Source organism: Leptidea sinapis, chromosome 14 (assembly GCF_905404315.1).
Source record: "Leptidea sinapis chromosome 14, ilLepSina1.1, whole genome shotgun sequence".
NCBI classification, from domain to species: Eukaryota; Metazoa; Arthropoda; class Insecta; order Lepidoptera; family Pieridae; genus Leptidea; species Leptidea sinapis.
Window position 1 is genome coordinate 5,677,328 of NC_066278.1, and position 24,647 is coordinate 5,701,974.

Below are 24,647 nucleotides of genomic sequence, written 5' to 3' on the forward strand. Positions count from 1 at the left end.
TTTGAAAGCGAAGAGTTGCCTTAAATTGTAGTTGATTTCGACTATCTCCGTTTTTTTACAAGATTATAACCGTCATCTGTCAATATATCAATGACTGCATATTTCATACATTTTACACATTATTAGGTCTTATTTTCATTAAAACTACCAGCCTTTGTGTATTAATATATATTAAATCCTACCAATCACAATCAAGATTTACAAAATAAAACAATAAAATTGTACCATAATACAAAAATAATTCTCATAATAATGCTCATCACATATTTGACATTTAATAACAATTTTAACTAATAAATGGTTACTATGTATCATCAGCTATAGACAGGTAGCGTCGGGGGGTCCATCGCCAGGTCTATGAGGTCGTCGATGTCGTCAGAGTTCCAAAACGCAAGCTCCAACTGAAATATTATACCAACGACACCAATTAATATAGTAAAAGTAAATTTATTAAGTAGATAAGTTTATTAAAGTAGTTGCAAACCATAGGCTCAATTCCTATATACTAACCAATTTTGATTTGTCAATGGTTTACAAAACAAATGTGTTACGAAATTTAAAAGAATTGTTAAAAAACGTTTGTTGGGGATAGGTTACTATAGCATAAACGATTTTCTTAATGATACCACAGACTGGGAATGAAGCGAACACCCTCAGGCTCTATAATTCTAAATGTTTATTGTATGATATTACATTGTAATCCATATTTTTTATAAAAAAAGCCCACAGTTTCTTGCGCCCGTTCTTTTCAGGTCTGAGGCAGTCTATTTTGAATAGTGGTACCTAGTTTTTGACGTTCAATAAGTGATTTTGAATAAAAATATTAGAATTTGAATGTTTGCGTTATTTAGTTTAATATTCCAGATACTAAGGAGCTAATGCCAAGTTGACTGTTGAATCAAAACTGGTTTGTCTAACTTGTCAAACAAACCTCGCATCTACATTTTTGAGATTTGGCGCGGTAAATTTTTATACTAATATTTAGTTTTCCGCGTTTTGTTATCCGCAAAAAATATTACCTTGTGTATGCTACAAGTAGTTTAGTATCTATTACACTCTGCGAAAATTTTAGTTGTTGCGTTTTTGAGATACGGGCGGACAGCAGTCTAAGTTTTGGGTGGGGTTCCAGTTGGCACGGAACTCTAATTACGAAGATGTCGTAAGGACTACAGAAATTCTCAAACACCTCTCAGTCTTAGGTCTTAGAGATTGCAGAGCGTGTAGATTCTGTAATAATGCGGATGAAACCCCGTTACACATTCTCTCTGAATGTGGTCCTTTAATGTTTAAACGTAACATCTCTTTGGGAAGTTCAATTCTTCACCCACTTGAGTTACGTCAGCTCACGGCAAAAGAAACATTAAAATTCATGAAAAGAATTAATCTTAGTAGTGAGCTATAGTTAACAGCACATTGGTCGCAGTGAAACAGAGCTACACTGAACTGTATCAAAGCCACTTTACAAACAAACCATAAGGATGTTTCTCGTCCATTTCTAGATAGATTAAAAAAAAATTTGAACTCGGAAAGTTTTCGAAATTTTTTGTTGAGGCAGAATTTTGACTTGATTCAATTGTTATTATTAAAAACAAACATGATTAACAAATTACTCTAAATTAGCACGCGCTATTTATATTTATTTAAAAACTGAGCCGTTCATCAAATCTCAATAATTAAATTAATTAAATAACTTTTAATTGTAACACTGCTAATTTTGTTTTGTTTTTGTACACAGACATAGTTTACTCGCTTAAATATACGCCGCAGCGTGGCGGGACGACGAGCGACTGCGGCATCCTAGTATTATTTAGTTTGTATGTACACGGAACACTCCACTGACAGTCGAATGACATGTCAACATGGCGACCGTAGTTCCTTGTATAACCATAATCAAGTTAGCTGGTCGCCTACCGGGTCCCTGCTGGCGCAGGGTCGACAGTACAGCAGTGCGGCGCGACACTCGCAGCGCGGCGCGGGACAGGTCGAGCCCGCACGAGCCGCCCGCGCCCCGCACACGGACGAGAACCGCCGCGCAGACCCGCGCTCGCCGGTCAGCTTCGAACCGGCCCATATCGTACCTGTAGTGCGATATAACACACAGATATATATAAAGAGGATACACCAACAATATATATCGGCTTGGTTATAGACAGTCTCTAAAAGAAAAATTGAAAAAATAAATACTTATTATCACTGTTCATTGTCAGTACATTTATGAAAATTTTAATTAAAATTATTAGCTCTTAATAGTAAATTTTATTATTATACCACTTCGGGATTGCTTGTAACTAATTCTAAAAGGCTTCATAAGATACATAATAGCTTTAAGAGTAAATGTATACACTTTTATAATTAAATCCAAGCCACTGTTCAGGCATTATCTATAAATAAATTTAAATGTTTGATTAATAAATGGCTCGTCTTCGTAAATCCTACTATTCCACAGCTGAATATCTATATGATCCCATAGCTTGGAACTAAATTATAGGAATAGCAATGACAATAGAATATTGTACATTTGATTAAAAAGAGCGTAAAAAAAAAATGCTGGGAGAGTTTCTTGCGCCGCTTCTTCTCTCTCAGAGTGGCATTTGTGTCCGAAGCGGTAGTAATGTGTAGTATATTAGAAATAACATCAAAAAGAATTTTAAGAGAATCAATTTTGAGAAAATAAATACCTTTTAATAACTCGGTCGCCAAACTTTCCTCTCGAACCAAGTCAAATGTTCAGCATTCATAAACACATGAAATACGAGTCGGAAAGCGACAAATGCTGACAAATGCGACAATGCTGAATTCGTTCCGTTTCGTGGTGAGAAAATAGAACAGTAGTTCAAACCAAAGCTCAACGTACACTGGTACCATTATCTATCACCGATTAGTACAATTGGCTTAGTTTATATACATATTAAAACGTATATGTATAATACTAACAAATCATGAAAATTACTCGTTTTTTATGAAAATAAGATACTAGACGAGCAGAACGTTCAGCTGATGGTAAATGAAACACTCTGCCCATTACAATGCAGTGCCGCTCAGGATTCTTGAAAACCCAAAATTCTGAGCGGCATTACAATTGCGCTCATCACCTTGAGACATAGGATCTTACATCTCATATGCCAAGTAATTTCACTAGCTGCGACGCCTTTCAGACCAAAACACAATAATGAAAACACATTACTGCTTCACGGTAGAAATAGGCGCCGTTGTGGTACCCATAATCTAGCCGGCATCCTGTGCAAAAGAGCCTCCGACTGGTGCATTTACACACCACAATTATCATAGACATCGTAGTTATACTTTGTCTGGCCATAAACACTGTTACAATTAAAAATAAACAAAATATTACATTTGAATTTGGCTTGTTCATTGAGTTGTATCATTTTGGCGCCAATAAATTGTATAATATTTTGCGATATAAAAATGGAGTGGGGTGATAAAGAGAACCGAATCGCTGTGATTGCATTAAACAAATGAGGTATGGAGCCAAATGCAATTTTAAAACTCTCCATACACTTGGTATTAGTAAAATGTCTGCGGGTATTATTAGGTACAATGAGACCTCCTCTGTTTTTGACAGAAAAAGATCTGGCATTCCACGTAGTGGTTGTACGAAAAAGGTGGTCAAAGCAGTAAGGGAAAGAATTTGAAGAAATCGTGTCCGAAAGCAAAAGATTTTATCTCGGGAGATGAATATAGCATCTAAAATCTAAAAAAATCCCTTTATCTTTTGGATTTTATGGCCTGGTAACAAAATAACCATGAAATTGTAAACTAAGGCCTTTTGGTTCAGATTGCCCTGTAAACGTGATGTATCGACCAGCCGTTTGTTTTGAGTCAATTTGATAAATACTAACCGTTAGTCTCAAGTGCAAGTGATGTGCACAAACCCAGTTTCTCTTTCGGCAGCTTCACTTGTTTCCTAAGGCTCGAATCGCCGACCAATCGTTCGTAATCCTTATTCGTGTACGCTGAATTGCTGTCCACACCTGGAAAAAATATTGATTCTAATAAAGTACCTTTCATTATTAATATATAGACTCTAGAAAGTGAAGCAAGTAATCGAAAGCCAATAACGACATGGGAAGCTAACCGCTTGAATAAAAAATCAAGTCACCCCAGATCGGCTTGATTCTTTGGCGTTCCGTAGAGATGTGGGTTCTCTTTTTATCTTCTACCGCCTTTATCACGGGGAGTGCTCTCCTGGAGCTGTTCGGGTTGATTCCAGCGGGCGAATACCACCACCGGATATTACGGATATTACCCACATTCCGTTGATGTCTAGCATTCTACAATCACGCGTTTGTCTCGCACAGCCACTTTGGGGAATCAATTACCGGCTACTGTTTTAGGTATAAAATTTATTCGTGTTTCGTATTATAATTTTATCAGTGGATAATTTTAGCGGAATATGTGGGACGTGAGACATTATATTGAACTGCGAACAGCGAAGGATTGACAGTTTATCGTAGTGTGTAGATACTAACCGAATAAGTACTTGGCGACCCTTTTCTTAGACAACGTAAAGTCATCATCCATCAGGATATGCAGGGTGATCCAGTTCTCCATCAGGTTATGGTATATTGTCGAATAATCCAACTAAAAAATTTCAACAAAAATACAATATTCAAATAATGTTATTCAAATATAAAAATCACTATAAAATTAGAATACACCAGCCATTCACAAGAAAAATTCAGGCACAGTATTGTCACACATTTAGCAGTGGGAGGCTCCTTTGCACCGGATGCCGGCAGATTATGGGTACCACAACGGCGCCTATTTCTGCCATGAAGCAGTAATGTGAAAGCATTACTGTGCTTCGGTCTGAAGGGCACTGTAGCTACTGAAATTACTGGGCAAATGAGACTTGACAACTTTTGCCTCAAGGTGACGAGCGCAGTTGTAGTGCCGCTCAGAATTTTTGGGTTTTTCAATAATCCTGAGCGGGATTGCATTATAATGGGCAGGGCGTATCAATTACCATCATCTGAACGTCCTGCAAGTGTTGTCCCTTATTTTCATTGAAAAAAAAATATTTACACTGTTATAGACATTAAAGAGGGTGGCCAGTGAGTTACTCTTTCTACTCCACTATAATGAATAAAATATGGTAGAGTCAGTAGTATATAGCTAATTTGTACAGGATCCCCACTGGGTACCACTGCGTCACCCATTTCTGCAAAACAGTTTCGGTTTAAATTCCGCCATAGCTGGTGAAATTGCTGGGCTAGTCAGACTTAACATCATATGTCAAGGTGACGCAATCGCGGTGCTGTAATGAGCACGGCGTATCATTTACCATACTGCTCGATACTTCTTAAAAGACACTCGACACTTATAAATTAACTTAATAAATTAATGCCATTAAAACATAACTTTTAAAATAAAACAAGTCACCCAACTCATTTCTTCTACTGTAAAAAGTTGTACCTAACAACATGTAAACCAAGTCGGTCATATTTTTAGTCCTTACTTAAAGGTCCTTGCGTCTAACGTAACGTTATATTTAGTTATAACGTAATTAGCTAACCTAATAATATCTTATAGTGACCTTATCAATAGTGAAATTATAAAATATTTTGTTTTCCCTTGATTTATATACTAAGCACTAATTGTATTCTAAATTTCAAGCTCCTATGTCTGCTAGAAGTGCCTTAGACTTTTGGTGATCAGTCAGTCAGTGAGTGACAAAATTAAGAAACTTTGACTAGTTATAATTTTTAAACTACGGCTTTAAATTGAATGAAATTTGCAATATATATCGCGTTTATACAATGCCTGCTTGGTAACTGAAAATTTAGGTTTTTAGTTTGAAGTTATAGAGGGTCTGTAGTGTATTGACATCTAGTCTCAACTGAGTATGTGTTAACAATTATTGTCACTATCATGACATCGACAGTGCAATTAGCCGTGTGACGTTAAGTGCTATATAACGAATGCACAGTATAACGGAAAGAAATCCCAGCGGAAACTCCATAGGGAGTGCCGCTTGCGCCTCTCTCTCCTCAAGAGAAGGTCGCCTTCGATGTAGGCTTAGAGGGCACCTGCACAAAGCCAACTGCAGGTGGTGTTTAATGGGTAGGCATCGAGGTTTTCACGTGAGTCCCACATAACCAATGCAGACTTAGGCTGCGTTGGTTATGTGGGCCGTTGTGGTACCGACCATAATCTAGCCGGCATACTGTGCAAAGGAGCCTCCCACTGGTAAAATGTAATTAACAGCTAGCCCTTATCCGTATTCAAATGGACTTACATCAGTGTCGGTGGTGTCGCAGCCAGTACACGGCATCAGCAACAAGGTCCGCGGCACTCCCGGTCGGAAGGGCAACGCACTCGCGAACCGGAGCGCGTCGAACACGTCCGCTCGCTGCGGCTTCTTGCCGCGCACTGAGTCTTGCTTTTCTGTCATGACATTTAAAATTAAAATGATAAGCGTGTAATCACAATTGAATTTTTATATTAATTATAATACAAATAAAATGAAATGAAACCTAAACCCTATGAAAAACAACAAAATTTTATGAACGATGCGGGACTCGAACCCACGACCTCCGGCGTTCCGTGCCGGTGCTCTAACCAACATTACTGCCGCCACACTAATGTCTGCTGAAAAACACGGTAATTAGGCTGTTTTAGTAGAGCAGGATGTCCAGCTGAAGGTAATTGATACGCCCTGCCCATTACACTGCAGTGCCACTCAGAATTCTTGAAAAACCCAAAAATTCTGAGCGGCACTACAATTGCGCTCGTCTCTTGAGATGTTAAGTCTCATTTGCCCAGTAATATGACTAGCTACGGCACCCTTCAGACCGAAACATAATAATGATTACACATTACTGCTTCACGGCAGAAATAGGCGCCGTTGGGGTACTTATCCTGTGCAAAGGAGCCATTATTTGTTATGGCCTGGTTTGAAGTTATTCAAAGTCATTACTCGTTCTGTTACTTATTTCTAATAAATAAAAGACCGATGAAAGTAATGAATATAAGACAATTGATTGCTAACTCACCGATCTGTACCGCGTCGAAGTGTCGCGGGATGTCGACGGGTCCCGCGAATAAAGTGTTGCGTAAATATAGGGCGCGAGGACGACGGTACAAACCGCGACCACCGTACGCCACAACTGCGTATCTATGAAAATATAAATGACACGCTTAAACAAATTAGGAAAACACCATAATCAAAATTGTCTATTGGGTAATTTTTGTAACATACTTTTATCAGCTTTATTCCAGGAAAACAAGATGTAAACTTACTCTATAGCGTTATCACAACAGATGAAATTTATTCAAAAAAAAATAAAAAAAATAAAAGCAGGATGTTTAATTGCGGAATTTCATCGGCAACCTGATGATGTGGAACATTGTGACAAATGCCAGACATCTACCAGGACTTTGCGACTAATAAGGCAATTGAATACTTTAAATTTTTTTGCTTGGCTTTTAATTTTTTTTATTACTCATCACCCAACTTCCTGGCATATCATAGTGCTAACGCATTATCCCAATTTTAAATAAATAAAAAGTATGTTTGCTTAATATGCATGCACCCAAAAAGTTAAACTTCTATGCCGTAACAAAACAAAAATCCATAATTATTCTTATTCCTCTTGCTATTCAACGTTTGTAGAAAGAACAACGTTGTAATAAAGGTATTTAACATAACAAATGAAAATATTATTATATCGCATGATTTAGTTAAAATGACGTTTATTAAAATAAGAACACTTTTTTTTTATACAATCAGAAAGAATCATATATTTTTATTTTACAACTTATGCATATTGAAATTTATTTAATTCTCGTCCATTGGTCGTGGTTCAGCAGACATTTGACTTTCATGAGGTTCAAAGTAACTGAAGTATGATACAAATGGTCTAGTTGACCAACTAACTTCAAGGTGTTAAATTTATGTGTCGGTTTGAGCGCGCATCGAAAAAGTTCACTCTGAAAATTTTAGCGCGCCAATAGAAGTATATATTACTACAAAATCATAGACAATTTACCTATTGTCGGACATGCCATTTTCCTGCAATTTACTGTCAAATGTATCGATGAAGAGGTCGATGTTCTTCACTTTACGGATATTCTTGTTGCAGAACTGCGCCTCCAGGACAAACACGATGTCAGCAGATTTCGGTGTCTCTTGCAACTCTAGGAATGACCCTTCCTCGACCACGTCACCTTGGGGCGTTATGCATCTGAATAATATCAAAGTTGTCATTTATATTAGATATACTTATCTTAATATTAAATCCAGTGTCCTGATGTTTGTTTCCAGTGAACTCCTAAACTAATGAATTGATTTTAATTGGGATTACTTCATGGAGTGTAGTTTAGTCCAACTTAAGAGATACTTGAGAGATACTTAAATATTTTGGACGATGTGTGGACATATTTCTTATCTATAAAATAATTTATTGACGCACGGTTTGACAGTTCTACTGTGCAACAATTTCATTACAACATAAGGGAGCATATTTTATGAAATAATTCTTGATGTTATGAAATATTATTGACAAATTCTTAAAAAAAAAACAGTATTTTATTTATTACGTACAGAACAACGTCTGTCGGGTCAGCTAGTACAACATATAATACATACATTAATAATAAATTGGCATACTTTTACACAGATTATCTCACCCCAAAACTAGGCATAGCCTATGGGTGCACGACAACGATATATTTACTCATAAAAGTAAACATATAAACAAAGATGACGCGGAAACATACATCCATCTTTATCATAATATAAATGTTTGCATACGGGTCATCATAAAATAATAATAAATAAAAGCATGTCTCCTGTAGTAAAGTAGGCTGATATTACGACCAATATGGGCAATATTGCCCCTTTTCAATACAAGTTTGACCTGATCGTTTGGTATAAGCCTAAGTCGACTTTATCCAACATTTCCTTCCACATTTGGCTTAAAATATTGTGCAGTGAATCTACTTTCATCCATCTTCTCTTTATGACTAAACCACAGCTACATGTTAATGCACACGGGAAGTATATACTCACTGCACACAATGGTCAGGTATATGAGTCGGCACGTGTTGATGCGAGCACAGCTCGAGGTAGGAGTTCGCCAGCGAGCATGCGTCCACTCCGCGCGAGCATTCGGCGTAGAACGGCAAAGCGTCTATCTGTTAATGTTTAGATTAATTACACAAATTAAAGTTGTAACCAAAATTTATGAATGATGCGAGAGTCGAACACGTGACCCCTCGGGTTCCGTTCGAGCGCTCTTTCCAATTGAGTCAACCGTTAGAATACGCATGGGTCATAAATTTTGATATATCTTGTTCAACTCTCAAATTTAATAAGTATAATTAATCCCAGAAGTGAGGGTTATCACGTTAAAAAAATAACAAATAACAGAGATGAACTGTTTTGAAGTAAAACTTCTTTAGGCATGACTTGGGGGTAACTCAGAATATTTTTCTGACGGAAGTAACGTTAGTACTTCCGGCAGAAAAAAGTCAATTGAAACAATTTTTAATCATTATAATTTAATGGTTTAAAAAATTGTTTCAAATTGCTCAGTAATATTTTCTGAAAATCTCGAAGTGTATTTTTTCATTTATGACCACTTTTTAATAAATTATAAGTTCTCAGTCTGACGTTTGCGACATGCAAAGGTCAGAGCATATTCATTAGAGCCAGATTAATATTTAATAACAACGTTATATTGATATGTGTGATATTAATAATTTTATTATTTTTAGTCAATTATTTATTAATAACACGGCTTTAATTAATGTAAGTATATATGTAATGGTATAAATTAAATCTTCTTATTTTTCAACTTTTTAAGAATATTTGTTATATACTGGATGTCCTAGAATAGGTGGGACAAACAAGGGCAAACGAAAATAACATATTTTGTCATTTTCGTCTTGGAAGGGTCTCGTCTATACCTTTAGGATACCTTTCAGATTAGAAAAAAAGTAGATATGTATCTGTTAATTATTCCTGAAGTTAATTATAATTAAGTTTTACTTCAATCGCGCGTAAAGATTACACGCACACACTTTTTTATCATTTTGCATATATGTGGGCATGAGATGGGTTCAGATTAACAATAGCGCACGACAAAGGCAAAAATATCATCAAGTAGAGGTTAATAATGCTAAATTTACAATATCTATATATATATATATATATATAGATATATATATATATATATATATATATATATATATATATATATATATATATATATATCATCATCATAATTTCAGCCGGAAGCCGTCCACTGTTGTACAAAGGCTCTGCCCAAAGATCTTTACGACGATCGGTCCTGCGCTGCCCGGATCCGATCGTCGGTCCATCTTGTGGGGACAAACACTTCGGTACGTGGTCGCTATTTGAGGACATTACTGCCCCAACAGCCATGTGTCCGTCCAACCATGTGCCATGCCCACTACCAATTCAGTTTATACCATATACATGTATATTGTAAATACATATGAAAAGTTTTTTTGCAAGACAAAAAAAAACCTCCTAAGAGATGAGCCTTATCTCTATGAGATGATATCTTGAAAACTGAGCTGGCGCATGGGGATATTTATACGAAAACGAAAAGGGAAATTTGAAAAAAAAAATTTTTCGACGATTTACAATGAGTATAAAGAAAAAAGTTTTTTTAAATGGGAAAGGACCTCACATGCGCCAGCTCAATTTTCAAGATATCAAGCTCAACTTTTAGGAGGTTTTTTTGTCTAACAAAGAAACTTTTCATTTGTATTTACTCAAAAAAAAATACGCAGTCACCACCCATAAAAAAGGTGTTTAGCACGCCTAATGGAGTGTTGATTTTAAAACTTACCACTGTGAAGCAAGGATGTAGAGGCGACACTTTGTTCATGAAGAACTTGGCGCACTGAGTGTCATTGGCCGTGTGCCACTTGGCCGGCGCGGCGCTCGAGTGACGTATCAGCCACGACTTGGCCACTTGAGATACGTCGCTGTGTATAGTTCCGTTTGGCAGTTGCAACTCGTCAAACTGTTCGTTGTTGTAAGCGCCGAGAAGACCACCGAGTGACGCGTAGAACCATCCTATAAAAAAAAATATATGAGATTAATTATGACTGACCTTAAAGCAATAAGTTTGCATCGTTCGTGGTTCGGGAATTCACTAGAGTGTCATAAATAATTTTTTCTCGAAATATGGTCTATTTTCCTCATCATTAAAATCGCTATCACCGCCAGTGGGAGGCTCCTTTGCACAGGATGTCGGCTAGATTATGGGTACCATAATAGCGCCTAATTCTACCGTGAAGCAGTAATGTGTAAGCAATACCATGTTTCGGTCTGAAGGGCGCCGTAGCTAATGAAATTACTGGGCAAATGAAACTTAACATCCTATGTCTAAAGGTGACGAGCGCAGTTGCCGCTCAGAATTTTTGCGGTTTTTCAAGAATCCTGAGCGGCACTGCATTGTAATGGGCAGGGCTTTATCCTAGCTGAACGTCCTGCTCGTCTTGTCCCTGGTCTAGTTATAGCTATTCTTAGCCTGTCTTTTGATGACCTGCAGTTAAGTTATTTGACTTAGAACCACTTTTTCTGGACAGACATATTTCCATAATGTAGGCGTATAGAGTACCGCGTAGAATGCAATTTTAGTGGTCAGGTCAGCCAAACTTGGATTTGGTGGGCGTCGTTAAACAGGGTTTTAAGATTGAAGAAGAAAAATATATAAATAATAGTAGCAAGCAGCTAAAGATCCTCTATTTAAAAAGTTGGTTACACGTCGAGTCTTCCTCTTTACTCTGTGATAGCAGTAGTAACTAGTAACACTTACCAGAAACTTGCAGCTTGCACGTCCTGAAGAGAAGGTTGCACTGCACGTGGAGTCCAGAGCGTGTCTCCACCGCGATGGTGTCTGTCTGTCTGTCCACCACCACACCATCCACTGCGGCAGGCAAACTCAAAGGGTTCGACTTGCCAAGGGAAACTTGCTGAAAATTATATTAAATAGAATTAAATGAAAAAAAAGTGTGTATGTACTTGTGTATGCACGCAAGAAGTTAGTTATAGGTACTTCTTTGGCCTAACGAAGCAAAAATAATGAAAATGATTTATTCCTCGTGCTATTCTACGTTTTAAGAAAGAATAATTTTGTAAAAATCTTGGAGAGATGGCTTTGACAATTCATTATTAAAAATGAATACGGCTGTATGGGCTTGAACAAAGGGTTCAATAATGGACGAAGAAACCAAAAAAAAAATGAATGACGCAAACTTTAGAAAATTTTAGGAACCAGCTTCAACCTGTTACTTTTGTGTTACAGTGATGCGCGCGCATCTTAAAATTTCACTCTCATAATTTTTTTTATAACGCGCCTAAAGAAGTATAACTTCAAAAAAAAATTGGGTTGGCAACTTTTTCTGGAGAATGTAGAGTAGAATAAAGAACAATGATAAACAGATAGATTTAGAAATCGACTATCCAAATCTGGAGTCAATGAGAAAAAGTTCAAATTAAAAATACCAAGTAAAATAACATTATCAACACTACTGAATACGCTATCAAAACGGAACCACACATAAGGCTATTTGTTTACAATCCTCGCTGGATCATAAAACTACTCGCTTTACATCATCACCACACATATAGCTATAAACAATTTATCCACACCCATGCTTAAAGTCCTCTATTAAATATTCAAAAAAAGTTAGCTTAATGCCAAGATTAAAACACCCAATGTCCTAATAACCATTTCATCATCCAAACGAGTGTTGCAATGAAATTCAGTAGAACATTACAACACTCGTTTGGATGATGTAGTGGTTACTAGTACTAGCTTTATTAATGTTAGCAGTGAGCTAACATTTTCAGAATATTTTATAGAGGATTCATATTATGGGTGTAGATAAAGTCTTGTATGCATCCAACCAGATGATGTAATGTTGTACTGAAGTTCATAACAACGCTCCTTTGTTTTTTTTCGATCCATTTATGCGCAAAGAGTTTCAACAGACAGCCACATTCTTATTGCTCGATGCGTGGTAACTGTATGAATTTCAAGAAAAGAACATTTTCGTTTACTTTCCACACTACCAGAACGTCGCGCGGCGTAAAAAAGTAGGTTATTCGGATTCCCGCCATTTTTCTTTGTTTCTTCGATATTTTTATTGTTTTGTTTACAAAAAATGAGCGATTCAAGTTTTGACAGCACACCGCCAGATATTTTAAACGCTGCAAATGACATTTACAACAAACTACTATCGGAAAAATCAAGAAAGCGTTATGAGAATGCGTATTAAGATTTTATCAATTGGAAAATATCAAAATGTAAATCATTTTCTGAAGAAGTACTTTTAGTTTATTTAGAGAATTCATATTATGGGTGTAGATAAATTCTTGTATGCAACTGTTGATAATTAGGTATTAAACACTCATGTCATACACAATAGTTGCATAAATAACTAATACGTTTTCATTGCTGCCCATGAGTATGGTAAATGGTAAAGTGATTGAGGAATTTAAAAAAAAATGTGTTACGAAATTTAAAAGAATTGTTAAAAAACGTTTGTGTTAAATGGGAAATGTTACAATAGCATAAACAATTTTCTTAATGTTACCACAGACTGGGAATGAAGCGAACACCCTCAGGCTCTTTAATTATAAATGTTTATTGTACGATATTACATCGTAATCCATATTTTTATTTTTAAAAATAGCCCGCCGAGTTTCTTGCGCCCCTTCTTCTCAAGTTTGAGGCAGCCTATTTCGAATGGGTGGTAGTTTTTGACGTTCAATAAGTGATATTGAATCCTATTTTTAATAAATATATTTTAAATTGCAAATACATATTCGACCCGATCATGAAATGTACTAAATGAAAATTGAATCCACCTTACCTCCGTATACAAGTCTATGTATATGAGACTCTTAGAGGTGAGTATAACCAGGTCGTATTGGCCCTTGTCATTGCTCTCCATGAGAATGGTAAAGTTGTTTTGTTTGTAATCCTTGCTGAGCAGGAACGTCCCAGGATCAGATATCGTGAAGATTCGTTTGTCGAATGTTACCAGCGTTCCTTGACCGCTCATCATGGCGATACCTGAGAATATATTTAAACAAACTATTATTATGAGAAGATAATTATTGTATCATAAAATATATAATATCTTTAAGGGTAAATGTATACACTTTTATAATAAAGTCCCAGCCACTGTTCAGGCATTATCTATAAATAAATTTAAATGTTTTATTAAAAAATGGCTCTGTCGTAAATCCTACTCCTCCACAGCTGAATAGCTAAGTGATGGGATCGCCTGGGACTTGACTATGATTATTTTATAGCAATAGCAATGACTGTACAATATCGTACATTTTATTAAAAAGTACCTTAAATATCGTAGATAGGGTATTTTCCTGAAAGAAGACTTTATGTTATTTTTAAAAGTTTGTAATTCTGCATTCAAAGATTTTCTAAAAATTACTTGCCTCGTCCGGGACTCCGACCGACTTAAATGTAAAAAAAAAAACACCCCTACTTTTATTATGCCAATCTAAAAAATGGCCAAAAACTAATAACTCTTCTTCAGTAACATAGTATTTTAAAAGAAAGGAGCAACGTAAAATGTTTGAATCAAATTTCAAGAAAGTTGAAATTTGACTCAAAAATTTAATGCCGCCAGAATCACTAAATTTTAAAAATAACATAAAGTCTTCTTTCAGTAAAATACCCTATCTACGATATTTAAGGTACTTTCCCTTCATGTCCCATAACTTTGGGACACCCTGTATATGATATATATAAGCATATAGACAAAAAAAACGTGCCAGAGAGAGGACCATCTCTCTAACGCAATAATAAAATACCAGACAGTATACTAGGACTCACTGAGCACAAACTTATAAGAAATATATTAAAGCTTCTTTGAAAATGAAAGCTTATCATAGTAAAGCAGATTATATAGAATTTAGTTTTGTATGGTTCTTGAATGGTTCTGGGCAGGCCACCTAAAATTGTATGTTAATCCTACTAATATCTTCCCTTTCTTGGCGTGCGTCCGTGCAGAATGGGATGTCACTATGCCAACTTAAGGCTGACAGGCAGTATTGAGATAAAATCTATAGTTGTGAATGCAACGGGCAACTACTAGCATTATATTAAGTCGGCTAAGCAATTTATTATTATGTATGTGATTTAAAAGATGGGCAGAGAGTTTCTTATCAGTTATTCTTTCCTATGTCATAGTTATAATGTATGTGATTTAAAAGATGGGCTACGAGTTTTTTTTTAATGAAAATAAGAGACGAGACGAGCAGGACGTCCAGCTAATGGTAATTGATACGCCCTGCCCATTACAATACAATGGCGCTCAGGATTTTTGAAAAACCCCAAAAATTCTTAGTGGCACTACAACTGCGCTCGTCAGCTTGAGACATAAGATGTTAAGTCTCATTTGCCCAGTAATATCACTAGCTACGGCGCCCTTCTGACCGAGATACAGTAATGCTTACACATTACTGCTTCACGGCAGAAATAGGTGCCGTTGTGGTACCCATAATCTAGCCGTCAACCTGTGCAAAGGAGCCTCCCACTGATGAAAAAACTGGTGTCTTTTTAGGTCTTCTCTTAATGTCATAGCCCCATTTACGAAGTGATGTAGCTTCTTGACGTTTATCAAGTGTTATTGTAATATGTTATGTTATTGTCACTCCCTATGGTAAATAAATATATTTCTATTATTTTCTTCGATTTATGGCTAAGGGGGACAAATGAGCGTACGGTTCACCTGATGATAAGTAATCAGAGAAATCACAGAGGCGTTGCCGGGCTTTTAGAAGTGTTCGCGCTTTTTTTTTGAAGGTATCTCATTTCCTAGTTTATCGAAAAAAAAGTTTCAAATAGAATAATACAAAGGATTTATTTTGGTTTGAATCAAGTACGCAGTTGCCACAGAACATGTGCGCACACATAAAAGGGTCGAGAGGGGGATGGCGGAATGAGAGAGGTTGAAGAATATTTGAATACTTACCAGAAAACGGTGGTATGATGTTATTGAAGTCCAAATAAGGTCGAATCTCGTAATAATACGCCCATATACTCCTGTTGCTCGTGAGCCACTCGTCCATAAAGTCCCTGACGGCTTTGTACTCCGCTATCTCCGTGAAGTCTGGCGTCTGGTTGAAGGCGTGCCAAGACATTGGCAGTTTCTGCTCGAGGAGTATTTTACCTTCGTTCGGATCGAAAATGAAATTTGTCTTTGGCGTTCGATGACTGAAATTACAATTAATAAAAAATAGAACAATGAGCTTCTAACGGACAGTTTTAGAAGATCGTGTTAATACAAAGTAAATAACTTAAAGTAACGTAAATCTTACATTTTTTTTTATTAAACGCTTACTTTTTATCGATACCACTAAAAATGTTAAGTCTCATTAAACCAGCAATTTCAAACTAAAAAACAAAGTTTCTGCACACTTTTCTATTTGTTGTTTCTTTTTTGTTTGTCTGTAATGAATAAACTCAAAAACAACTTCACCAATATCGGAAAATTCTTGAAACAGATTAAAGCATAGTCAGCGTGTAACTACTGCGTCTGTTCTCTTTATAAAAAAGATAGACATCCATGCAAAAATTGCAATAAGTAACAAAGGCCGATTGGCTAAATGTTGCGAAACCAATACTAGTAATAGTAGATATAAAAATGGCCACCAATTTTTTTATTACTTTAAAAAGTCGCACCGTGTAGAGTAGTTAAGAGATCGTAAATTGGCCGTAATTCTAGAAAAATGTTCTAAACATGTTGAAATTGAGTTAAGAACACAAAACTGGTCATGTGATTCAAATTAACGGACTGACAAAAAATGGCAACCTTACTGTCACTCTTTAAATGACATCATGACTTAGTAGCCCAACCCACATGTATGGAATACACTAATATTGATTAAAGTTTAATGACGAATTCCTTAAAATATGATGTTTGTGGCTTGGAACGTTCTTCAGGAACTACGTCCAATTAGAAGCCAGTTTATTTTTGTACTGGAATATTACAGAATTATTACAAACTAAACTTTTTAACAAAGTTATTATTACTCTACTTATTAATAACAGTATACAAGTATTTTCTTTGATTAGCGCGAGTGTTACACATTTAAATAAAACACATTAAATGGATTAACACGCGTGTAATTGTAACGGTTTTACACTAGATGTTTGCGTAAAAGTTACATTTTTATTTTAGTTAACCCGACGTTTCAAGACCTTTCCAGATCTCGTAGTCCCCCTGAAAACGAGATCTGGAAAGGTCTAGAAACGTCGGGTTAACTTAAATAAAAAATGTAACTTCTAAGCAAACATCTAATGAAAAATTTTTAATTTTTTAATTAAGCAATATACAACTGTAGGATTCCTAGCGAATTACAGAGAGCGAGTATATTATAATAATAATAATTATAAAGCTTTATTTAATTCCATGCATGGTACATATTAAACGACCGGTTGGAGACTCCTTCGCACAGGATGCCGGCTAGATTATGGGTACCACAACAGCGCCTATTTCTCACGTAAAGCAGTAGTGTATAAGCATTACTGTGTTTTGGTCTGAAGGCGTCGTAGCTAGTGAAATAACTGGGCAAATTAGACTTGACATCTTATGTCTTAAGGTGACGAGCGCAGTTGTAGTGCTGCTCATTTTTGGGGTTTTTCAAGAATCCTGAGCGGCACTGCATTGTAATGGGAAAGGCGTATCAATTACCATCAGCTGAACGTCCTGCTCGTCTCGTCCCTTATTTTAGAGATAAACATTGGTAACTGTATATTCAATTACATTTATTACCCTCAGATGAATCTGATTTCTAATTATAAATTATATTTTGTAATTAGTTTAATTATTATTTGATTTAATTATCAACTATCTAATTATTTCATGCATGGACCCCGTTCGGGTAGAAGCCTCCCTCAAGGAATGCCATCCTTCTATGTCATGGAGGGTAAGTCACAAGTAATGCAAAAAAATAAATAAAATATAAAACTTACATTTCCTCATACTGTAGCGCCGTCTTAGCCAGGTCTGCGAGTTTATCGTACAGAATGTCCCAAATCGCGTCCAACGCATCGCCGATCATGAAGTAGTCGTACCACCACTTGAGGCGGTAGTACGCTTCGTTGTACTAAAATTATAAACAATAGTGCTAACAATAACATTAGTATTGAAACCGATTAATGGAACAAAAACCATAAACTTAAACGAAGTAGGTAATCTACTTGTGTCTTAAACATTCTTGTATTTAATGGTATAAATTATAATTCCCAGTTGATATAACATACAGAAATTTAAATAACCTATTTATTTACATGCGGCCACTGAGTATATATGCAGAATGGGATGTCGCTATGCCAACTTAAGGCTGAATGCAACGGGCAACTACTAGCATTATATTAAGTCGGCTAAGCAATTTATTATTATGTATGTGATTTAAAAGATGGGCAGAGAGTTTCTTATCAGTTATTCTTTCCTATGTCATAGTTATAATGTATGTGATTTAAAAGATGGGCTACAAGTTTTTTTTTAATGAAAATAAGGGACGAGACGAGCAGGACATTTAGCTGATGGTAATTGATACGCACTACTCATTACGATGCAGTACCGCTCAGGATTCTTGAAGAACCCCAAAAATATTGAGCGGCACTACAACTGCGCTCGTCACCTTGAGACATAAGATGTTAAGTGTCATTTGCCCAGTAATTTCCTTAGCTACGGCGCCCTTCAGACCAAAACACAGAAATGCTTACACATTACTGCTTCACAGTAGAAATAGTTGCCGTCGTGGTACCCATAATCTAGCCGGCATCCTGTGCCACGGAGCTTCCCATCGGTGAAAAAACTGGTGTCTTTCTAGGACTTCTCTTACTATCATAGCCCTTTACGAACTGATATAGCTTCATGGCGTTGTGATCTTATTGTCACTCGCTATGGTAAATAAATACATTTCTATTATTTTTTTCGTTTTATGGCAAAAGGAGGACTTAAAGAGAAACGAGAAACTTAAATTTTTAACTCATTGCCCACTGTTATAAATCAGATTGATACACTAAAGAAATAAAATTTAAATTAGTTAACATATTATGTATGTGTCTGAAGACGATGGTTTTCAACCAGTGTGTGTTGCCAGTGATGACTTACGGTACGCAGACGTGTTCGCTAACTATGGGCCTGATGAGAAAGCTCATGGTCGCTCAGAAGGCAAAGGAGAGGGTTATGCTCGGAGTTTCCTTGCGAGATTGAATCAGAAATGAAGAGATCCGTAGGAGAACCAAAGTCACTTACATAGCCCAAATGATTTCTAAACTCAAGTGGCAGTAAAGTCTTCAAATAGCGACCACGTACCGGAAGACGGAGTGTTGATAGGCCACCCACAAGATGGACCGACGATCTGGTCAAGATCGCCGGAATACGTTGGATGAGGACAGGGCAGGACCAATCGTCGAGGAAATCTTTGCGGAATGCCTTTGTCCAGCAGTGGACGTCTTCCGGCTGATATAGTCATAATTTCATCAAAACCAAATTGCACCTGTAAAGCTTTCTGCGCTCGTCCGTCTCATGTCTGAGGCATATCTCTTAGAATTTGCGATAAATTCTCTTAGTCAAAAATTACGTTGATCAAAAATAGTAGTATCTACCTTCTCCCTGACGTAGACGACCTGCGGTATCTTCAGGAAGTTCTCCCACGCGTTCTTGAACTCGCGGTATAGCTGTCTCACTTCCTCCGTGAACGGTACGTACTTCTCTATCTTGCTCCAGAGCACGTTCCAGAACTTTCGCGTGTACTTCTTTATGTTTGTTATAATGTCGTCGTTCATTAAGTCTTTGTATATTCTGAAATGTGTAAAATGTTTCATCTTAATATATATATTTCTTGTGTGCGTGTGTATGTCACTGAACTCCTCTTAGACGGCTGGACCGATTTTGATGAAACTTTCTGTGTGTCTTCAGGTGGATTCGAGGATGGTTTAGATTCACAATTGAAGTACCTCCTAAACGGCTGGACCGATTTTGATGATATTTTTGTGTGTTCCAGTGAATTTGAGATTGGTGTGTGTCTTCAGGTGGATTCGAGAATGGTTTAGATTCACAATTAAACTACATCCTAAACGGCTGGACCGATTTTGATGATTTTTTTGTTTGTTTCAGTGAATTTAAGATTGGTTTAGATTCTCAATTCCGTCCATGTTATATAATTCTCCTACTCATGTGTATGTTAGTGAACTCCTCCTAACGGCTGGACAGATTTTTCAAATTTAAGACGTGTGTACAGGACAACGTCTGTCGGGTCCACTAGTGTTTATATAAAACACTTTTTAACGGATTAAAATGCGTGTAATTGTAACTGTGTCTGAGGACGTTTGCGGGGGGGGGGGGACTGATAACCCCCTGAAAAGGTCACGAAACTATTATGCACGTGTGTGTTATAGTTCAGTTTATGGCCCTAAGAACGATGTAATAAGGTCACTTTACGAGCAAATGTGTTGAAAAAAGAATTAATATACGATGTAGGTACTTATGTAAGCATAAATCAAAAATCTAAACGGGCATAGTCAGGGTGCCGGCCCCGGGCTCGTACATAAATATATATAACTACACAAATATGTCATCAAAATTTATGAACGATGCGGGACTCGAACCCGCGATCTGTCGGGATCCGTACGCTCATTCAAATCTAAACAATTGTTTAGATTTAATATCACTTTAATATAACTAGTTGTATATATGACTATTTTATTTCCTTTTTTAAAGTTGTGTGATGAGTTACTTGCCAACTTTTATGATTGTACTGCATTGGGAAATACCGATATTAAATACCAGACGATACATAAATACCTACATATTTACAATGACGACCCCTATTGCCCCGTGGTTAGTGGCCCTGCCCATTGAGCTAGAGGTCCCGGGTTCGAATCCCGGTAGGTGCAAACATTTATATGATGAATATTGATGATTGTTTCCGAGTCATTGATGTTTATTTGTATTTATGTTTGTTTAAGTAAGTATATTGTACGAAATATATCGATGTCTTGTACCCATACCACATACAGGCTATGCCTAGTTCGGGGCAAGATTATTTATGTAAAAGTGTGTCCATATAAAACAAAATGCAAACACTTCAGTCAACCAGCTGGGGTGGGCATACGAGCGGGTACTGAATGCTCACTCGTACGATCACAACAGTCAGCTCATATAATATATCATACATAATAATAACAATATAATATCGTAAATTATAATCTGTGTTCCTTATGAGGTATCTGACAAAGTTCGCCCATAATTCTACGCAGACAAGGTCGATGGGGAAAACCCTTAAGGGTTTGATTTAACGTGTTAAAATATTTGTAATTTGATTTAGACGAACGTATTTGATGTTAATTTCAACTTGGTTCTTAAACGTGTTTCAATAGGAAATGGAATTAAGTGTCGAAAAAACAGACAACGATTAGGAAAGGTACAAATCACAAGAAAACCCATAAAATTAGCAAAGTTTTCACCTGCGACACGGCGAACTAAATAAACGGAATATTTCTTTTTACGGAGACCATACTTATGAAAAAAAAAAACTTGTCATCGCTTTACAACATAAAATTTTCGGAATCTACGTACGCGAGCCCTAAATATCTAAGATTTAAAAGTTTTGTAAAAGACTTTTTCTCACCTGTCCATTTCATGTCCAAAAGTAGACACATAGTTGAAGTACGGCGTGTCCGTTAGCTCATGTGTCCTCTCGTGGAAGAAGTCCATTACGCCCTTCCAAATAGCAATCACAAATGCTTCCGTGTAGTGCAGCATTTTGAAAAACAATGGCTCAATGGACTTCAGCAGTTCATGCCAATATTTGGACAACCTTGTCGTGGCATTCACCCAGGTGTCCTCCCAGAACTCCAAAAACCGCATGTGAAGATCCCTGACGAAGGTATCGTACTGGAGTATCATTGCCTCCAGTTTGTCAGAGACCAGCTCCATTAGGTCGGCTTCGAGAATCTTATTGACCGCCTCCAAGAAGTTCGTGTAAGCCTTTTTGATAGAATCAACGACGTACGTGAGACTTTCTTTGATCGACTGGCTCGTGTTTCCCATTATTCCCCACATATCGTTTACAAATCCGGGCAAATTCTCCAAATGATTCCTAATAGCCATCTCATCTAGTACAAAATACGTAAATTCAACAATGTCTTTTACATAGAAGTCGTTATTGTTGTAAGATTCATTAAGGAATCTTTCAAACTCATCAAGATCATCTTTAATTACGTGCAAATCGTTGAGATCATCAAGCAAATCGCGTACACGCGGTTTTGCATCGCTCCAAATATTGCGCAGCGCTAAATGTGCCTCCATTGGCGCTTCTTTGAGAACGACCAATGTCTCATTCACTTGGGCGTACAGCAGTTTGAGGGAATAAACAGCCTGGGACTTGACTTCGGCGAAGATTTCTGGTCGCCAGACGAACGAGCTGGTTAGAAGTCGCGAGTGGTTCAAACGGATGTAGGAAGCTAAGTCTACGGTTGTGACATCGTCATAGTTGCGCCAAGCGTTGAGTTTCGCAGACCGGGTATCGACGATTTCGCCGATCATGTGGTACGAAATATCTGAAAATAATAATAGTGTTATATTTTCGCCTCGTCGACGATTTTGTCGACCTGAGACGCATTCGTATATGGAATTTCATAAATTTTGAGAAGAGCTAATAGAAAGTTGTCGAAAAAATCGTAAGAACCTATAACATGTCGAACTGGTACCACAAGCAACACTTGTTCACCAGATGACGTATGGGCCAGCCATCGATCCCGTCGCACATATTATAGGTATACATTGATATTTTTACGTTGCTTTACTTTTAACCAAAGCGAAGTTAATATGAAGCGTAAATAACACTTACCATCTGTACTGTTGTAGTGAGCGACCATCGCCTTATCGACCATCGAAAGCTGCGCGAAAATAGTGTCGTTTGCGTTTGGTTTCTGCACAGTTCCGCGGAGTTGGTACTGAGGGTAGTACAACGACCAGGTACCGTTCACTATGTAGTAATATGTCTCGTTTGCTCGCTGAAAATATTGCAATAATTTTATACAATCCGATGTTCAAGGGCCCAAATTAAACATAGGCTTTATCATCATCATCATCAGCCGAAAGATGTCCACTGCTGGACAAAGGCCTCCCCTAAAGATTTTCACGACGATTGGTTCTGCGCTACCCTCATCCAACGTATTCCGGCGATCTTGACCAGATCGTCAGTCCATCTTGTAGAGGCCTACACTGCATCTTCCCGTACCTGGTCGCTATTCGAGGACTTAACTGTCCCAACGGCCATCTGTCCGTCGAACTATGAACCCTGCCCACTGCCACGTTATGGACCGGTTTGAGGAATACTCCTCAAAACCTATACAGGTGGCAGAATCACAGCTAAATAACACATTATGCATATAATGTAGTTGAAAAATTGGCAGGTGATGCAAGTTTATTTAGTGATCTATAGATACATATTGTAATAGAATTGGTGCTTGATACAACACGAAAGAAGGTAAACCTGACCAAGACACAGTTGTTTTATTCTATACTCATGAATTATTAACATTTACAATATAATATATAAATATAATTGTGAATATATTACTCTGGTAAACTTTGCTCTTACTACGACTTAAGCCGAGCATGACAGCTCACACTTAATCAATAGCCACAAAATAAAGCGCTCAGCGCGTCTAAGGAAGTGTTCACTTCAAAAAGTTAATTGGAATAATACGACAAAGTCGCGAGCTCCCACTTGTTAATAAAAATAAAGCTAATAAGCTCCCATGGCTCTAACCTGACATCTAGGTTCATTAATACATACCTCCCAATTTATAGCATTCGAGTTCAAATCGACCAGCAGCTTATTACTCCTCAGCTTCTCATAAAACAGCGTCTTCTGGAACCTGTAGTAGTTGCTAAGATGGTACCACCGACTGTGTATGTTTATATCGGACTTCATATCCAAATCTAAGTTCGTGGAAGGATGCGTACATTTCAAAGCGAATTTGTAGTCTCTCGTTGGTCCATCAGAATTGTCGGTTAGAATCGAATTCAGTTTGAGATATTCATTTTCGTAGTCGGAATACTGTAACTCCAGTGTAACATTGGACATTACAGCCGGTGTACTTAAATATTTTCCCTTTAATGTTACATCCTGAAATTTAACCACACCTTTATTAAAAGAAAATATTGAATTAGGCGTTATTTTGCGGAAATCCATAATTATTCAAATGATTTGAGTTTTCTTGAGTGTTAACTCTACCAATATTCCCCTACAAACAATTCGACACGTGTATGGCCTCTACACGAGGCAGCCTCAGGAGATTTTGACTCGCCAAACTCTGGCACGAGACTGAGTTGACTGCTGTTGTCACGTATTACACCCGAAAGAGATACGTAACAATGGCGAAGAAACCAAATTTGTTTGTTCATTCAACAATGTAAACATGTTATTTTTTTGTTTTATTATTTCTAATTGTTCTAACATTTAAACGTAATCCATTTAGTTACGATTATGGAAGAGGAGGAAAAACGAGTATATGCGTCAGCTGACAGTGTGTCAAGAGCGATAAATAATATTTTTTTATTACGTTTAATAAAACAATATACAA

At 37.0% G+C, this 24,647-nt stretch overlaps 1 protein-coding gene across 1 annotated transcript in view; it reads right to left on the reverse strand.

The window, feature by feature from the left end:
- Positions 1-152: 152 nt before the first annotated feature.
- Positions 153-24,647, reverse strand: part of LOC126967862 (uncharacterized) — a 92,086-nt gene continuing 67,591 nt past the window's right edge. Inside the window, exons 53-69 of the mRNA XM_050812548.1 lie at positions 23,858-24,190; positions 22,904-23,069; positions 21,683-22,613; positions 19,659-19,854; positions 18,015-18,148; positions 16,012-16,253; positions 13,882-14,084; positions 11,820-11,976; positions 10,845-11,074; positions 9,035-9,159; positions 8,013-8,207; positions 7,017-7,138; positions 6,260-6,408; positions 4,491-4,602; positions 3,861-3,992; positions 1,912-2,078; positions 153-401 (exon numbers count right to left, since the gene is read on the reverse strand). Coding sequence (XP_050668505.1) covers positions 315-401; positions 1,912-2,078; positions 3,861-3,992; positions 4,491-4,602; positions 6,260-6,408; positions 7,017-7,138; positions 8,013-8,207; positions 9,035-9,159; positions 10,845-11,074; positions 11,820-11,976; positions 13,882-14,084; positions 16,012-16,253; positions 18,015-18,148; positions 19,659-19,854; positions 21,683-22,613; positions 22,904-23,069; positions 23,858-24,190 — 3,681 coding nt within the window. The 3' untranslated portion in view covers positions 153-314. The remainder of the gene's footprint in view (positions 402-1,911; positions 2,079-3,860; positions 3,993-4,490; positions 4,603-6,259; positions 6,409-7,016; positions 7,139-8,012; positions 8,208-9,034; positions 9,160-10,844; positions 11,075-11,819; positions 11,977-13,881; positions 14,085-16,011; positions 16,254-18,014; positions 18,149-19,658; positions 19,855-21,682; positions 22,614-22,903; positions 23,070-23,857; positions 24,191-24,647) is intronic.